This window comes from Oryx dammah, unplaced genomic scaffold (assembly GCF_014754425.2).
Source record: "Oryx dammah isolate SB20612 unplaced genomic scaffold, SCBI_Odam_1.1 HiC_scaffold_12, whole genome shotgun sequence".
Classification (NCBI taxonomy): Eukaryota; Metazoa; Chordata; class Mammalia; order Artiodactyla; family Bovidae; genus Oryx; species Oryx dammah.
The window spans coordinates 1,940,183-1,959,176 of NW_024070196.1; the positions used below are offsets into that span (position 1 = coordinate 1,940,183).

The 18,994-nt window shown below is 37.8% G+C and overlaps 1 protein-coding gene across 7 annotated transcripts in view; it reads left to right on the plus strand.

The window, feature by feature from the left end:
- Positions 1-1,845: 1,845 nt before the first annotated feature.
- The window catches only part of MAP9 (microtubule associated protein 9), a 54,120-nt gene continuing 36,971 nt past the window's right edge, over positions 1,846-18,994 (plus strand). For 5 of the 7 annotated variants that reach the window (XM_040251336.1, XM_040251330.1, XM_040251332.1 and 2 more), the window contains exons 1-6: positions 1,846-1,963; positions 2,900-3,045; positions 3,775-3,859; positions 4,939-5,256; positions 12,871-13,100; positions 18,627-18,720. In XM_040251336.1, the coding sequence (XP_040107270.1) occupies positions 2,971-3,045; positions 3,775-3,859; positions 4,939-5,256; positions 12,871-13,100; positions 18,627-18,720 (802 nt within the window). In that variant the 5' untranslated portion in view covers positions 1,846-1,963; positions 2,900-2,970. Of the gene's footprint in view, positions 1,964-2,709; positions 2,760-2,899; positions 3,046-3,774; positions 3,860-4,938; positions 5,257-12,870; positions 13,101-18,626; positions 18,721-18,994 lie in introns of those variants that run through there. The other 2 variants (XM_040251334.1, XM_040251331.1) reach the window with 2 other exon arrangements.

The window sequence follows — 18,994 nt, forward strand, 5'->3', positions numbered from 1 at the left end:
CTTGGATGGAAGGGGAGTTTGGGGGAGAATACATACATGTATATGAGAAGCCAAGTCCCTTAACTGTTCACCTGAAACTATCACAACATTGATAATCGGCTATAATCCAATACAAAGTAAAAAGTTAAAAAAGAATTTCTTGAAAATGTCAAAGTTAAGCAAATGTTGATCAAACTAAATTTTTCAAACAAGTTGACCATAAGCTGAACACTGTATTTAAAAAGTTGCATTGCACAGATTGTTAAAAGCATGGACTGTCTTTTTAAAAAAAGTAAATTTAGTATTTCTTGGTATGCACATTTAGTTTTTCAACATGTTGATTTATTAAACTTGTATCCACTGTGATTTCTTTAGAAATAAATTGTTGAAGAAGTGAAAAAAATTCAGAGGTAGGGGGAAAAATACTGAGAACAAGTTTAATTAGTATTACTAGCCAATATTAATAAATTCAGACAATTCAATTAGGATTAAGCTTCTTCTAAATTAAAAAAAAATAGTAGAAATCCTTGTTATTTTAAAGTCTCTAAAGGAGTGTCTTTTCCTTTTGTTTATTTTGTTAAGGATTACCTATGCTAGTTAAGTGCTGTTATTTTTGGTTACTTTATCAGCACACAGTCCTCTGCCTTTTTAGATTATTTTGTTGACTGATTTAATTTTAGCCAAAATATCCACTGAGTACATACCCAAAGCATTTACATTAAAGAAACACTTGGAATGGGTTTTAAGCTGTGTGGACAAGGAATGACTTCTGTACAGGCCCTTTGTGGCTGAGTTACATAGAGTGTTATCTTACACTGATGGAATGCAATTCCAGGAAATCTTTCAAGTATTCCATCTGCATAATTTCGTTCAATACTCACAGCAACGCTATTAGCCAGTTCACCTCTGTTCAGTCACTCAGTCGTGTCGGACTCTTTGCTACCCCATGCACGGGAGCACGGCAGGCTTCCCTGTCCATCACCAATACCCAGCAGCTTGCTCAAACTCATGTCCATCGAGTCGTTGATGCCATCCAACCATCTCATCCTCTGTCGTCCCCTTCTCCGCCTGCCCTCAATCTTTCCCAGCATCAGGTCTTTTCCAATGAGTCAGTTCTTCGCGTTGGATGGCCAAAGTATTGGAGCTTCAGCTTCGACATCATTCCTTCAAATGAATATTCAGGACTGATTTCCTTTAGGATGGACTGGCTGGATCTCCTTGCAGTTTAAGGGGCTCTCAAAAGTCTTCTCCAACACCACAGTTCAAAAGCATCAATTCTTTGGCGCTCAGCTTTCTTTGTGGCTATTAAGGTTACTATTAATATTATAGCCTCCTTATTTTTTTTTTTAATACAGAAGAGGAAACTAGGGTATACAGACCTTAACTTGCAGGACATCACATGGACAGAGAGAGGTGCGCCAGGATTCAAATGTGCCCTTTGACTCCTGAGACTGCAAAAGTCATTATCTTGCCTTTCTGTCCCATCTGTCAGTGCATTAGTCCGTCAGTACACTACTCCGATTCACAGAACTTCATATGTGTGACAACCTTGGCAAAACAACGGATATGCTTTGCGGGGATGAAGCCCCTCACGCCACTGGCAGGCGCCAACTCTCAGTGCGCAGGCGCCAACTCTCAGGCAGCCGGACGGGTCCCGTCTCCTGGGTAACGACTGAAGCACAGGCGACAGGTAAAACACCCTTCTCCCCAGACCCAGAGGGCTGACGTCATTTCCTTCCTCTGGGCGGTCGCCTTAGTGACACGTAGGGCTGCAGGGCGGTGTTAGGTACCCGAGGCCCGGGGCGGGAGAAGTCACTTCCTCCCAGAGATCTTGTATCTTAGCAACCGCCCCCCACCTCCGTTCTTAGTCCCGCCTCCACGCTTCCTAAGAAGCCAGGTCTCTGAAAGCAGCCAGGCGCAGGCCGGGTAGAGGGCCCAGCCGCTGGGTTCCCGGGTCGCGGGCTGCCCTCCGCAGGAATGCCAGGTGAGTACAGAAGGCGGGACTTGCGGGTCGCGGAGAACTGGGGCCAGAGCCGCTCTCGGCTGTGCATTGGCCTGGCTAGTGGCGGCTGCTGGGTCGGCCGCGATGGGCCGAGCGGTTAGGCACAGGGCGCCACCTTGTAGGGCCAGAGCAGTCCCCGCGCGCTGCGGAGGGCAGCGAGACGGCCCGGCAGTCTCTTCTTCCTGGAGCAACTGGAAACCTTCACGGGACCATTTGACACTGATTTTGTAAAGCTTCATTTTGTTTTATCTAATTGTGTTAACATTTTTGTGAAAGGGTAGAATGAAAAAAAAAATTTAAATGATGATGTTCTTAGATGATCCTTTATGCTGACAGTAGTCTTTTAAATAAGTATAGCTTTTAAGTAAAAGTAGACTTTTCATTTTTTTTTAAAAAAGTAGCCTTTTAAATACTTTTAAATAAGTATTGCCTCTTTTGTAGGCAATATTATACTCTTGAATGGAAGAGAGGTAGAAAAGTTTCTGTTTTAATTGGCAACAAGCCATTGCGCTCGTTATTCAAGTGAGTGCAATAATTGTAAAACTTATTTAGAATAATAACAATTGTAAAAGTACTTTAAGATAACTTAAGTTTGAATTTTCTTTTCTCTTTGAAAACCAGTTTGTTGGTAGGATTTGCTATTTATTTTCAAGAACTCTGTTGAAGTGAACATGCAGCTCAGTGATGCTTTTCTTGTTTTTGTTTGGCTTTTCTGATGGTCAGATGGCAACCCACTCCAGTTCTCTTGCCTGGAAAATCCCATGGACGGAGGAGCATGGTAGGCTACAGTCCATGGGGTGGCAAAGAGTCGGACACGACTGAGCAACTTCACTTTCTGGTGGTCAAGGAAGCATTAAAAGTAATAATAGAAATTCTCAAGCACGCAAAAATGTCTGACTTGTTTTTTGTGTGTTGCAGCCATCATCAGAGGTTGAATTATTCCTATCATTTGTTAGACATTTTATAAAGGTCAAGAATTAAAACACACTATGTCTGATGAAGTTTTTAGCACAACTTTGGCATATACAAAGAGTCCAAAAGTCACCAAAAGAACTACTTTCCAGGTAAAGTATTTTTATTTTGAATGATTTTACAAGGTAATTCCTGTATTAGGAATATTGGACTTGAAAAAAATCCTAGAGCAGTCCTATATAGAGCATGAGTAAATCCTATGTTTCTTTTGAGACTTTGCAGATGATTGTATTTGGGCTCTAGTATTACCAGCTCTTCTGTGTGGCTTTAAGACTACTAAACTAAATACTAGGTTCTTCCTATATTAAAAATTAAATTCGCTTGTGAAAGTTAAATAGCAGCTTCTAATTGCCATTTTCATATAAAGATTGTTAATTTTTTTTTCTGGTTTAACATAATAACACTTAAGTTTTCTCTGTCCAGTTGCTACAATTTTGAACTGAACATCTCAATTCATGGTATTGATTACATCTGTTAATAGCAATATGCTGAAACAAAAGATCATAAAGAATACCAGTTTCTTCCAAAATATCAGTTTATAATGAACCTGGTCCAGATAGAGTCCCTCAATTAATTTTCTTGGTGTTGTCTGTCTTGTTTAACTGTAAGTTCCATGAAAAAAGGGGTTGTCTGTGATGTTCTGTGTTGCCTCTTAGAGTTTGGGTGCATGGCATAAAGTAGGGTTTCAGTAAATATTTGTTAGATGAATGAAATCTGAGTTTTAAAGCAGTTATTAATCAAGCATTATTTGTTTAAAGAATTAGTTCTACATATGAGAGTACACATTTGGGTGGAGACTGATTTTAATTATCTCATTTCAGGATGAGCTAATAAAAGCAATTACAGCTCGCTCAGCCAGACAAAGAAGTTCTGAATACTCAGATGACTTTGACAGTGATGAGACTGGTATGTGAGAACATGAGAAAAGAAATGTCTTCTTTTTGCTTCCTTAATTATGTATAGCCCAAACCTGAAAACAAAAAACAAAAATCACCATTCTAAAATAATACCAGTGAATTCACTAGTTTCAGGTCTCCAACTTTTTAATGAATAAAGTCACTCTTAATTTTCAAGAAGTTGTATGATTGTCCTTGTTCTTTTTCTGAATGTGTATACAAAACTGAAAATTAACTGATAGCAGATTTGCTTGTCAGTGGTAAATTATACTGGAGATGACGAGTTCATCTTTAAGGCCAACCCTATGAGACCTGCAGTGAGGTAATAATTAGGGACCATAGAGCTGGACTTTGGGTACATCAGAATCACTTTTATAATGCTTTCTCTAAATCAAGGTGTTTTGGCTGTGAAAGGGAATCAGTTTTAAAAACCCAGTATATCAGTACTGTATGCTTGATTTGGTTTCTTTGGTTATGTAAGATATTAACATTTCACATTTCAAGATAAACATACAAAATTCTGAACTTGAAATTCAGTGTTTTATTCTTTGCTATTCAATGAATCACTCTCGGTGTTCTCTGGAAAAGGTACCAGAACAATAGTTAAATCATTATAGTTAAGTTAGCCTTCTTTATTATTATTCTCAAAATAAAATCTAATACTCTGGGTATGGATGGAATAGCATTTCCAAAATTTTAATGGAAAAACATTGTTAGCTACTTCTTCCATTTACAAATATTCTTGATTTTATATGATGAAGTTTTTGAAAAAAAAAAAAAAAAAGTTTTACAGTCCAAAGTCTAAATGTCTGTGACTGATTGTTGTCTTGAAGAACCTCTGAATGGCTTCTCTCAGAGCAAGCACAGCGCTTGAGTTGATACACTACTCATACTCAGTAAGTATGTTTTAAATAAATGAAACTGAAATTTTTAATTTTTAGACTGCCCAAGTTAGGAGTTTTCTTAGGGTTCCAAATCTATTCACAGTTGTAAATTCATATCTAGTCTTTAAGGTAATGTTTTTGATTGATGTAACCTTTAAAACTTTAAAATGTACTATTGAAAATATTTTTCTCTTCTATTTTTCAGTTTCCTTAGGTGATTTTTCTGACACCTCAGTAGATGAAAATTCAGTTAAGAAAAAAATGAATAATTTTCACATATCAGATGATGAAGAAAACAACTCTCCCAAACTGTCTTTTTTGAAAACCAAGAAATCAAGCAATGATGTGGGGAAACATGGGCCAGTAGTCTCTATCAAAAACGATGACATTGCACTTGATAATGGTGAAGGCATGGTTGTAAATCCCTTACCTGAATCTCAAAATAAACAACAGGAAGTTGAAAAAGAGAAAATTAAAATGGAAACTAAACCTAGAATTCTTCCAATCAAAAGTACATCTTCAGGTAATTTGTTGGTTTGGTTTGGTTTTGTCACTAAGTTGTGTTCGACTCTTTGCAATCCCATGGACTGTAGCCCGCCAGGCTCCTCTGTGCATGGGATTTTCCAGGCAAGAATACTAAGAGTGGATCAAAAGCACATCTTCAGGTAATTTGTTAGGCTACTGTAATTGCATTTCTTGAAAATTTATTTTAAGATAATTACAAAATATTTTTACATAGGGGCTAATAAATATTTAAGAAAAAAGACTTAACTTTTCAATTTTATAGATATAAATAAAAATAATAGAGGTATAGAAAATGAAAGTGAAAATGTTTATCTCTCAGTCCTGTCTGACTCTTTGTGACCCCATGGACTGTTGCCTGCCAGGCTCTTCTGTCCATGGAATTCTCAGGGCAAGAACACTGGAGTGGATTGCCAGTCCCTTCTCCAAGGGATCTTCCTAACCCAGGGATTGAAACCAGGTCTCCTGCATTACAGGCAGATTCTTTATTACGTGAACCACTGAGAAAGCCCATATATTGGAGATCTGGCTGTGTAGAGGTTGGGTACGTGTGTGTGTAGTAAGTCACTTCAGTTGTGTCCTACTTTTTGTGACCCTGTGGACTGTAGCCCACCAGGCTTCTCTGTCCATGTGACTCTCCAGGCAAGAATACTGGGTGGGTTGCCATGCCGTCCTCCAGGAGATCTTCCCAACCCAGGGACTGAACCCACATCTCTTATGTCTCCTGTATTGGCAGGCAGGTTCTTTACCACTGGTGGGACCTGGGAAACCCAGAACCATAGAGGAAAGCCGTAATTCTAAGGAAAGTCTGGAGGCTTAAACAGTAAGAGCAATAACACCTCTCCCTCTTGTCCTCCAACCCCCATTTCAAATATACAAATGTCAAACAAATATTCTGGCAAATGACTGCCCCAGTGCTGCTCTAACCCTAATGTCTGGAGTATGAGATTGATTAGAAAAGATTCCACTGTAGTTACACTGCTAAAAACAAAATTGGAGCTTATAGGCCTTAGCAAGGATGGATGCGGATGACTGAAAGTTCTTTGGCTTCCTGTCAGGCACCAGCAGAGATGCAAGACTGAATGAATGCAGGAGGTGGAAGAACTTTGAGCATCCACATCCAGCCTCGCTTAGACATATGAGCTCCAATTCTGCTTTTAGCAGTGTAACTACAATGGAATCCTTTCTAATGCATCTCACACTCCAGACATTAGGGTTAGAGAGCAGCACTGGGACTAGTCCTAAAGAATCATTTCTATGCAGCCATTTGCCAGACTATCTATGTGACATTTGTATATTTGAAATAGGGGTGGGGGAGAGAGGTGTTGTTACTCTTATCATTTAAGCCTCCAGACTTTCCTTAAGAGAATCTCCATTTGGTTTCTCTGTTCCCCGGGAAAATCCACTAAAACTCAGTTTTCTGTGGGGAAGTTCCTGGTGTGACCATTACAGTAGTTTCTCCACAGTTTTACTGAGCCCTGGGCATAGTGGAGCAGGGATGGAGTGGAGCAGGCACCAACTGCTGTGAGATTCCCTGGGCTACCATGCAGGAACAGCGGCATAGAAGGTGAAGGATTTGGGGTCTTCCAGTCTTTTTCTGTTTTATGGAAAACAGTAGTAGTTGATAGTAACCTTCACAAAAACCTCTTTCCTTTATATCATCATTAAATACAATACTGGTAAGTATTTCGTACTTTATATATTAGATAGCACTGATAACCTCAGGCAAAGTTTATTTCAGATATGTATTAGGGACCCACTCCTTTTTCCACCCCTGACAATCCTATCCACTTTCAAATGAGAAGATATGAATCAGCGATGATACTAGGGAGAAAGCCACTGTATGTTAATTATGTATGACCTTAGCAATAGGGTAAGCCTTACTGTTCTCATGAGGAGGGAGAGGAACCTTGTTCTCCCTTCCTACAGAATTGTTTGAAGAATGTACCCAGGTGGCACAGTGGTAAGGAATCCACCTGCCAGTGCAGGCGATGCAGGAGAGGTGGGTTTGATCCCTGGGTCGGAGAGATCCTCCGGGAGGAGGACTCCAGTATCTTGCCTTGAAAGTTCCATGGACAGAGGAGCCTGGCAGGCGGGCTGTAGTCCCATGGGGTTGCAAAGAGTCAGACATGACCGCACACACTCATCACACTAAAGTATAAACGTCTACAAAAAAAGTGTAAGCACAAGATCTAATGAAACAGAATGTACTTGCTAAAATGTACCTTACCAGTGTGCTGAGTAAAATAAAAAATGGAGAGAAGGGAAACATAATCAAATAGTGAATAATCCAATAAATCATCATTTCCCACAGTATTTTCCACAGTTTGTTTATTGTATTAAGGGGAAAACACAGTTATAGGAATTTTAAACCGATTTCTTCATGAGAGAGCTTCTTGGAACCATTAGTAAAGACATGCACAGTGAATCTTTATGAAAGATAGAGTATGTAGTATTCCCTAGTCCTAGTTGAGTTTAAAAAACGATTTTCATAGATTTATGTTTATCCTATTTGTCCTGGTTCTGAAAAGCTTTTCATTAGGTAATAAGAAACTGAGCATGCTATAAAAGCTAAAACTTAGTTGGATATAGATATAAGTATATAATTAAAACTTTATGGTACATAATCAGCAACAATCCATCTATTTTAATACGTTTTTTAAAACTTGTGACAAATTAAAATGAATGGAGAAATACTGTACTTTGACCACAAGGTGGCCCCAGGATTATGAATGTGCAATACTGAATTTTTGAACAATCATTAACCATTTGCAATTCACTATATGTAGTATAAAAATAATTACTGAAATAGGTAATCATTTACATTTGATAATGAAACAAGACATTTTGATAATGTATAGACATTTTTTTTTTCTTTCTGAAAACTTAATGCTTCTGGAAGTGGAATGTCGGTAAAAATATTTGAAATCATTATTCCAAGGTTATTCAAGTTGAAGGAAAAAGTTGAGTCTGCTGGTTAGTGCCTGGCATGTAGAATTCTTTAAATATTTGCATATATAAATGAATAATTTATTCATTAAAGAAGAAATATATAAATGAATAATTTATTCATTAAAGAAGTAATGTGGTTTACAAGTTTAGCTTTATCTAAATTTTTAGACTTTTTTCTTTATCATGTTTAGAACTTAATATTTTTAATATGAGATATTGCTGAATATCACTTAATGCTTTATAAAAATATTAAAACCTGAAAGTTTCCTTTGTTCTCGCTTGTCTGCTGTTCAGTTCAGTCACTTAGTCGTGTCCAACTATTTGCCACCCCATGGACTGCAGCATGCCAGGCTTCCTTGTTAATCACCAGCTCCCGACAAGACCCAGTTTCCCCCTCAGCCAGTCTCTCCCATCAGGAAGCTTCCATAAGCCTCTTATCCTTCTCCGTCAGCAGACAGACAGAATGAAAACCACAATCACAGAAAACTAACCAAACTGATCACATGAACCACAGCCTGTCTAGCTCAATGAAACTATGAGCCATGCCTTGTAGGGGCAACCAAGATAGACAGGTCATGGTGGAGAGTTCTGACAAAACGTGGTCCACTGGAGAGGGGAATGGCAAATCACTTTAGTATTCTTGCCTTGAGAACCCCATGAACAGTATGAAAAGGCAAAACGATAGGACACTGAAAGATGAACTCCCCAGGTTGGTAGGTGCCCAGTATGCTACTGGAGATCAGTGGAGAAATAACTCCAGAAAGAATGAAGAGACAGAGTCAAAATGAAAACAACACCCAGTTGTGCATATGACGGGTGATGGAAGTAAAGTCCGATGTTGTAAAGAGCAATATTGCATAGGAACCTGGAATGTTTGGTCCATGAATCAAGGCAAATTTGAAGTGGTCAAACAGGAGATGGCAAGAGTGAACACTGACATTTTAGGAATCAGTGAACTAAAATGAACTGGATTGAGCAAATTTAATTTAAATGACCATTATATCTACTACTATGGGCAAGAATCCCTTAGAAGAAATGGAGTAGCCATCATAGTCAACTAAAGAGTCCAAAATGTAGTACTTGGATGCAGTCTCAAAAATGACAGAATGATCTCTGTTCATTTCCAAGGCAAACCATTCAATATCTCAGTAATCCAAGTCTATGCCCCAAACAGTAATGCCGAAGAAGCTGAAGTTGAATGGTTCTATGAAGACCTAGAAGACCTTTTAGAACTAACACCCAAAAAAGATGTCCTCTTCATTATAGGAGACTGGAATGCAAAAGTAGGAAGTCAAGAGCTAACTGGATTAATGGGCAAATTTGCCCTTGGAGTACAGAATGAAGCAGGGCAAGGGCTAATAGAGTTTTGCCAAGAGAACGCACTGGTCATAGCAAACACCCTCTTCCAAGAGAAGACTCTATATACATGGACATCACCAGATGGTCAATACCCAGACTGAATTGATTATATTCTTTGCAGCCAAAGATGGAGAAGCTCTATACAGTCAGCAAAAACAAGACCGGGAGCTGACTGTGGCTCAGATCATGAACTCCTTATTGCCAAATTCAGACTTAAATTTTCTGCTGTAAAAAGTACAATAATCAAACTCTTTTACTTTATCAGGTAATGGTCACATTGACGGTGATTGTAGAAAGTAATTTTTACAAGATATGCTGTCTTTGTTTTAACTTTAAAGCAGGAACACCTTGACTCCATTAGCATTGGAGCCAGGGTGCTCCTGCTTTAATTCCACAAACTAGAGTTTAATACCATAGGCACATGAGCTCTTTGTTCCTCATTTTATTTATCTGTAAAAGGGGCCAATAGTTGAACCACTGCAAGGGGTTTGAGGCAATTAAATGAGTTTATGTATCTGAAGGGTTTAGAGCAATCTGGCATAAATTAAGCATGCTATAAATGCTTTTACTATTCACTTTATTATTCAGCATTTGTTCATGGGCAGATTGTTTTATTTATCCACACATATTTGCTGTTTGTATGGTATGTCTCACTGTTACAAGCACTGTGATGGTAACTGTGACTGCAGCATTAGAGATGTGGTGCCAGTCCTCCAATACTGTCTCACTCATTTGGGCTGCTGTGATCAAATACTCCCCCAATACTACTGGGGCTTCCCAGATGGCGCTAGTGGTAAAGAACCCACCTGATAATGCAGGAGATGCAGGTTCAATCCCTGGGTTGGGAGGATCCCCTGGAGAAGGAAATGGCAACCCATTCCAGTATTCTTGCCAGGAAAATCCCAAGGACTGTGGAGCCTGGTGGGCTATAGTCCATGGATTCACAGAGTCAAACCTGACTGAAATAGCTTAGCAGCACAGCACAACCAGAAACTTCAAACTGGGTGAATTATAACCGACAAAAATCTGTTTCTCACAGTTCTGGAGGACGAAAGTCTGAGGTCACAGGGCTCATATGGTTGGTTAGGGTCCTTTTCCATGTTGCAGGCTTCCCATTGTAGCTTTACATGGTGGAAAGGGCAAGGGGACTTTCTAGAACATTGTTTTTAGGGCACTAATTCCATTCATGAAGGTCTGCCTTTATGACATAATCACCTCCCAAAGGTCTTACTTCCTAATATATCACTTTTGGGGTTAAGATTTCAATGTAAGAATGGTAGTTATGAGTGGCTAGAGGGAGAGGGAAATGGAAATCGCTAGTCAAAAGGTGTAAAGTTTCAGTTAGCAAGATGAACAAGTTCTAGAGTTCTGCTGTATGGCTTTGTGCCTTTAGGTAATAATACTGTATTCTGCAATTAAAATTTTGTTAAGAGAATGGATCTCCTGTTAAGTGTTGTTATTACAGTAAAAAAGACTCAAAACCTTTTATCAAGGTTTATATAATAGTCTGCTTAAACGGAGATTCCAAAGACCAGCAAGCATTTGTCAGGAGAAGCCAGAAGTGGACATCCTAGGCAAAGGAAGAACTAGGGTAAAAGTTTGGTGGCAAGAGAGGTGGCCCAACTGCAGAAGGAGAGCGAGCCCAGCATATCAAGACAGATTACCAAGGGAGTGTGCCAGTGATGAGGCAGCACAGCTAGCCAGGGACAAGACTGAAACCTTTTATATTGTTCAGAGGCATGCAGGACTGGATGATGGGAGCCACTGAAGAATTCTGTGGAGAGGGGTGGTGTGATCTGATTTGTGTTTTATAAACATTGCTGAGGCAGTAATCTAGGCAAGACTGGATAAGGAACTGACAGTGGGGTTGCAGAAAGTGGGAAAAATGAGAGGTATTTAGAGGTAGAGTCAATAGGATATCATGATGCTTTGGATTTTGAGGGAGAAATCTAGGATAACTCTTGGATTTTAAATTGGACATTTGACCAGAATTTAGGACATACCTAAAATTGGCAGGTAAACATTTATAGTGGTTCCAATTAGGTCTGACTCTAGAATCTTCTAGCAGGATTTATAACCCCACCTAGCAATAAAAAGGTATTCAATTTTGCAGGTTTGTCAGAAGAATACATTGGTAGGACAGCGGAGAAATGTATATATATATAAGGTGAAATTCAGGGAAAAGTTCATGTAAAAAACCTGTATATCATGTTTTGAGGGCTGGAAGTATACCAGCATTAGATTGTTGTTTTAAACTTAAAAGTAGTGGAAATGGTAACTGAGAAATTTTAATAACTGCTGGAGAGGTTTTATGGACTCAGAGAACAGCAGCTCACAAGTTGTCGAGTTCTCCATTCCTTTTTCCAGGGACACTGGCTCTTCTACCCCTGTACCGACTCATCTTCATACTTGTTACAGCACTTACCTTTGTCTGATAATTCTATTTGTTTACAATCATCTCCCTCCCCAACCTCTAAAATCCTAGGACAGGGCCATTGCCGGTGTCTTTCTTTCTGAGATCTGTTCATGTGAGTGATGTGAACAGGGCCTGGCGGCAGACACTCAATAAAGGGTTGACGGCTGAACTGCCTCATTTTATAAAGGCTGAAATCAAGACATGGTTTTGTTTGTTTTAAAAAAATTGTTATTTTTTTTAATGTCATCTATAATTTATTTTTATTTTTTATTTTTTTTTTTTTTTTTTTTTTTTTTTTTTTTTTTTTTTTTTTTTTTTTTTTTACTTTACAATACTGTATTGGTTTTGCCATACATCAACATGAATCCGCCCCGAGTGTACATAAGTTCCCACTCTTGAACCCCCCTCCCCCCTCCCTCCCCATACCATCCCTCTGGGTTATCCCAGTGCACCAGTCCCAAGTATCCTGTATCCTGCATCAAACCTAGACTGGCGATTCGTTTCTTATATGATATTATACATGTTTCAGTGCCATTCTCCCAAATCATCCTGCCCTCTCCCTCTCTCACAGAGTAAAAAATTGTTAATACTATGAGAGTTGATAAAGTAGAATAGTTAACTAATCACAAGAGTGAAGTATATTGGTTACTTTCAGAATGGCAGCCATTAAAAATTTTTTTTTTTGATTGTGAACTATTATCTATTTTTACTTTCTGGAGTTCCTTGTAGAGAAAGGTGTGGGCTTCTTCTCCAGGACAGAGTGGCAAGGCGCTTGGAAACAGGAGGGAAGTTTGCTGGCATGTGGGGTGTAGTTGAAGCCATGACCATCTTAAAAATATATGGGTTTTTACTGTATTAAGTGTATGAAAGCACTGTATTTTCCTGCAGAAAATAACAGCAGCCTTGAAGCAGACAGCCAATTTAAGCCTTCACCTCGACCAAGGAGCATGTTGCAAAAGCACAGCCATGGGGAGAAGAAAGGTAGCCTAGGAGACAGTAGAGAAGCTGTCCCACACGAAGATTTAGAGGCACATTCCGCACCTTCATTCCTCCCAAGGCTGCATGACAGACAGCCAGAAGCTGAGAAGAATGCTTTCTCTGAAAACCTTGGTCCTGAGGTTAGCACTGTTGCTGAATTGTGTTTTGGGTTCCGGTTTTGCATCTGATTATAAGAGAAAAAGAATGTTTGTGTACATGCATGTGTGTGTGTGTGTGTGTCTTACATGTTTTCTTCAGCAAATGACAAGGAACTTTAATTTTTAAAATACATTCTATTGGGTCTAAAACTGCATTGTAAGATAGAGCAAAGATGCAGAATTATTTCGTGTACTGCTAAGAAGGAAAAAAACTGCTAATTAAGCTATAACATGCCAGCCATTCTAAGATGCATCCAATATCAGAGAAAGTTAAATGTGAAAAAACAGTGCAGTCCTTTTGAATCTTTGCAACACTTTCATTGCAAGTATATATTTACACGTATTTTAATTGTATAATTTACGGCCAGTGTCATTTTAGTCAGTTGGTTTTAGTCACTCAACAAATGCATATTGAATGTTCACAACAGTGTCCTATCTTTTGGGGGACACCACAATGGGAGTAGATATGATCCTTCAGGAGTTCATCAGGAGTTTACTGTGTACTGTCATTAGGGAAGAACACTTGGCCTCCTGTATTTAAATTTCACTATGGCTAGGAAACTTCGACCTCACATTTCAGAAGGGATAAGTATGGGAAGAACATTCTTGCTCCACAATCTGCTTAAGCAGATCAGAGAAAACTAAACAGTACCTGGGTAAGCTTCTTTCTTCTGACTCCTCTGTGGTTCAGATGTGAGTAAGAAAGGTGGTACAAAGGGAGACAGGAAGTCCTTTGTATCACAGCTAAATGAATGGATCTCTCCAGTTCAGACCAGAAGGTGATTACAGTAGGCTTCTTCATCCACTCTTGTCCTGTAGGTTAGCTTTATCAGTAAAGCTGGCAATTTGATATAAGCCTCTCTAACTTCAGTGTGCTATGTCCTAATTTGTTATAAAAATCTGGAGAAGAGATGGGCTTATCAAAGCCAAACAGTTATTGTATATTGAATAAGATCATCTGACTGAGTGGATGTTGTGGTATTTCACTGTAGCTGTTACAACAAATTGCCACAAATTAGACTTAAAACAACAAAAGTTTTTTTTCAGTTCTGGAGGTCAGAAATCCAAAATTGAAGTGTAGTAGGGTCATATTCTCTCTGAAGGCTCTAGAGAAAAATCCTTCCTTGCTTCTTCCAGCTTCTGGTGGTTGTCAGAAATCTTTGGTGGGCCTTGGCTGTCAGCTGCATCACTCTAATCCCTGTCTCTATCATCACATGGCCTTTTCCCCTTGGTCTCTGTGTCTCCCCTCACTTTCCTCCAAAAAAAGGCACCAGTCATTTCACTTAGGGTCCACCCTAGTCTAGTATATCCTCATTTTAATTAATTCCATCTGAGATTCAGGATAGACATGAATCTTGAGGTACGTTATTCAGACTGGTAGTGATGCCTGACTAAATCCTCTTTGTGATGCATGTTATATCCCTTGATTAAAGAAAAAAGTATTCCTAAAGTTTTTAAAGTAACATTATATAATGACAGAAAGTTTAATTGAAAAATATCTACTCATAATCCCACCGCTTAATAACAACAGTGTTCATTATTCTTATTCCCTTTGGGGCTATTTTTCCTATACTTCAGTTCAGTTCAGTCGCTCAGTCGTGTCCAACTCTTTGCGACCCCATGAATTGCAGCACGCCAGGCCTCTCTGTCCCTCACCAACTCCCGGAGTTCACTCAAACGCACGTCCGTTGAGTCCGTGATGCTATCCAGCCATCTCATCCTCTGTCGTCCCCTTCTCCTCCTGCCCCCAATCCCTCCCAGCATCAGAGTCTTTTCCAATGAGTCAACTCTTCGCATGAGGTGGCCAAAGTACTGGAGTTTCAGCTTTAGCATCATTCCTTCCAAAGAAATCCCAGGGCTGATCTCCTTCAGAATGGACTGGTTGGATCTCCTTGCAGTGCAAGGGACTCTCAAGAGTCTTTTCCAACACCACAGTTCAAAAGCATCAATTCATCGGTGCTCAGCCTTCTCCACAGTCCAACTCTCACATCCATACATGACCACTGGAAAAACCATAGCCTTGACTAGACGGACCTTAGTCGGCAAAGTAATGTCTCTGCTTTTCAGTATGCTATCTAGATTGGTCATAACTTTTCTTCCAAGGAGTAAGCGTCTTTTAATTTCATGGCTGTAGTCACCATCTGCAATGATTTTGGAGCAATCCATTAGTGATGGAAGATGGAATGTCATGATAATTACATATCTATACTTTTCTGTTAAATTAACTCAGTATTCCTGGGGTAAAATCTGGTCGATCATAGTAGCTTACTTTAGTGTGAGATTTTCTTAATGTTTTGTTAAGACTTCTGTGTCTTTATTTATGGAGGCAGACTATAATATTTTCCTTATAATGTTATTGTCAGGCATGGGTATCATGAATTGGGGAATGTCTCTTTCTCTTTGTTTTCTAAAATTTGGTATGAAACCAAAAATTTGGTATCATTTTTCCCATAATTGGGAGACTTCACCAGCAAAATTAAATGGGCCTGGAATTTTCTTTGTGGAGAGGTCTTGGATACTAAATTTAATTTTTTTCCTTTTTTGAATATATACTTTGGTATTCAGATTTGATACTGCATCGCTTTAGTAATTTTTGTCTATTTAGAAATTAGACCACTTTTTCTGAGATGCTGTATTTATAAAATTGTTTGTGATATTCCCTTATGCTTTTGATGGCAATAAAATTATTATGATATTCCATCTTCCATCTCTAATGTATAGTTTGCGTTTTCTGTCTTTTTTGTTAAATTTTCATAGGCATTGCCCAGTTTTGTTAAAACTTTTCTAAGAATCAATGTTGACTGTTAGTTTTCTCTATTGTTTCCAGTTTCACTGATTTTTATTCTTTATTATTTCTTTCTTTTATTTTCTTTGAGTTTAATTTGCTTATCTTTAAGTTAGAAAATGTATACATTCATTTTAAGCTTTTCATTCTTTCTATCAAACCTTTTAAAAACTATGAATTTTCTTCTAACGCTTGATTAACAGCACCCATTTTTGATGACATTTATTTTCATCATCAGACTTCCCTAGTGGCTCAGATGATAAAAGCATCTGCCTACAATGCAGAAGACCTGGGTTCAATCCCTGAGTTGGGAAGATCCCCTGGAGAAGGAAATGGCAACCCTCTCCAGTATTGTTGCCTGGAAAATCCCATGGAGTGGGCTGCTCCGTCCATGGAGTTGCAAAGAGTCAGACACGACTGAGCAACTTCACTTTCATTTTCATTATCATTCCTTTAAATATGTTTTCTAATTTTCCTTGTGATCTCGTTTTTTGACCAAATGGTTATTTTATGGTGAATGATTTTAAACTTTTAGTCTTAGACTTTTAAAGAACTGAAAGAGTAGAATAAACTAGAATAAACATTTGTAGTTTTCTTAGATTTATATACCATTTCTAAGGATCCTCATTTCTTCCTTTAGATTCATATTCCTTCTAATGTTATTTCTCTTCAATCTTAAGAACTTATTTTTATTTTTCTTGTAATATAGATTTGCCACTGACAGGTTTGCTCAATCTTTACTTATCTAAAAAAATTCACTTCATCTTCATTTTTGAAGGATGACTTAGCTGAATATGTACTTGGCTGACAGTTCTCTTCTGCTACCTCCAGCTCTTTATAGGTTTCCATTGTTCCTGAACTCTATGATTTCTGTTAGAAAATCAGCAGAAATTTATCTTGTTGTACTCATTATATAACATTTTGAGTTTTTTTTCTGACAGCTTTCAGGACTTTTTTTTCAAGACTTCATCTTTTTTCTTTGAATTACAATAATTTGACTACAAGGTACCTAGGTGTAGTTTTTCTTTATATTTATCCTGCTTGGGTTTTGTTGAGGTTTCAGGATCTGTAAACTGATATTTTCTGTGAAAATGGGAAGTTGATTTTTTTTTCTGTTTCATTTTCTTTTCTCTTGTTTGTAATCTAGTGCACTGAAACTTCTAATATGTCTCACTGATCTCTCATGTTCATGTTTCTTCAGTCTTTTTACCCTTTGTTTTCTTCAGTTTCTGTCTTCAGACTTTGAGTTCACTGCTTTTTTCTACCATATCTGATCTGCTGTTAAGTCTATCCAGTATTTTTTTTTTTTTTTTAATTTCAGTACTCTTCAACTCTGGAATTTCTTTTTTTTTTTTGTATTTTCTGTATCTAATAACAAAGATACCCATCTGTTCCACCACTGTGTATATATTTTTCCTCCTAAATGCTTGAAGGTATTTATAAAACCTACTTTAAAGTTCTTGTTTGCCAATTGCAATATCTGGGTCATTGCTGGCTTGGTTACTGTAGACTCTTTTTGTTGTTTGTATTCATAGTATAAGTCACTATTTTCTGTTACTTAATTTTTTGATTGAATACTGAATATTATGGATGATAAGTTGTAGACATTTTGGATTCTATTATGTTTCTCTGAACATGTGTTCTATCATACTTATTTTATGGCCAGACTCAAATTTCCAACTCTGTCTCTGTTGCCATGGACATTGACTAAAACTTCTTTTTTTTTTTTTTTAACTTTCTAGCTACTACAATTTTACAGAGCCCTCTGAGGTCCTCTCCATGCCATGCATAGTTGAGCCAAGGGTTTGAGGTGGATTTTATATGTAGATTTTGGGGTTCTTGCCCTCTGCAGCTCTTCTCCAAATTTATTGGCTGATCATCTATTCCTAAACTCTATTCTCTGACTCCTCAAGCAAGTCTGGTAGGGTTGCAGCCTACTACTACTTGAGCTACACAGTTGGGGAAGTTTTCTCAGGAGAAAAGCTATTAACTTGCAAATCTTCTTGGGTAAAGCTTTATCTCTTAGGGTAGACTCCGGTGTTTTAGTACTTCTGCCATCTTCCCAGATGGTTTCTCTCTATTGCTTTTGACATTAAATATATGGGAAAAAAATAAAAAATTTTATACAACAAAAATCAAACTTCTTATAGTATCATCACTCTTAGACTAGAGTATTATCCTATAAAGAGATGTTTAATATAGGAACACAAATATAATTACTTCATTTCATATATAATTATTTTATTTCAGATATAGTAATTTTGAGGAAAACTAAAGTGCATGAAATCTATGTACTTTTTAATGTAAAATATTTGGAAGTAGCTACTTGGCTTTTGGGCTTCTCAGGTGGCATTTGTTTCAAACTAAGGATTTTTGACCTTCGATCCTTATGCTTTCTTAGAAAGTATATACTTAGAGGAAGAGATGTCAAATACTTAAGTACTTAGAGGAAGAGATGTCAAATACTTAAGTATTTCTGAGCTTTGAATCTAGAGCAGTAGTAGTTTTGAAAATTGCTAAAAATAGATTTAGAAGTTTCAGTTAAAGAACTGAAATAGCTCTTAATTTGAAAGTAAAGTATATTATAACCTCCTTTGACTTAACCCTTATGGTGTTTCAGTGGAAAACTAATAATGCATATTTCAGAGTTAAGAAGTAGTCTTAATACTGCTATTGCCCTCCACAAATCTTGAGAACTAAACTTACATAGTTTCTTTAAATAGGATCCATGGTTAACAACTATACCATCATCATCTGTTAAAGAAAATCTTAAAGATTCCTTTTCACTAGGATCTGAGGAAAAAGCCTCCATTACAGGTGATTATATTAAAGTATCCTACCTTATTTTATTTTTGAACTTCTGTATTGCTTAGAATGCCATAGAAGTATGCCAAAGGAGTAATACTTCACATAGTTACAGGAACAATATATGTTTGTGTTTGCCTGAGTTTTAATCTTGATGATGCAATTTATTAACCTTGTGATTATAGATGCAGAACTTAATTTCTCAGCGCCTCACTCCACCAAGTTATAATAATCAAACTCATTAGGCTATTGTGAAAATTAAATGACACTATGCATTTTAGCCACT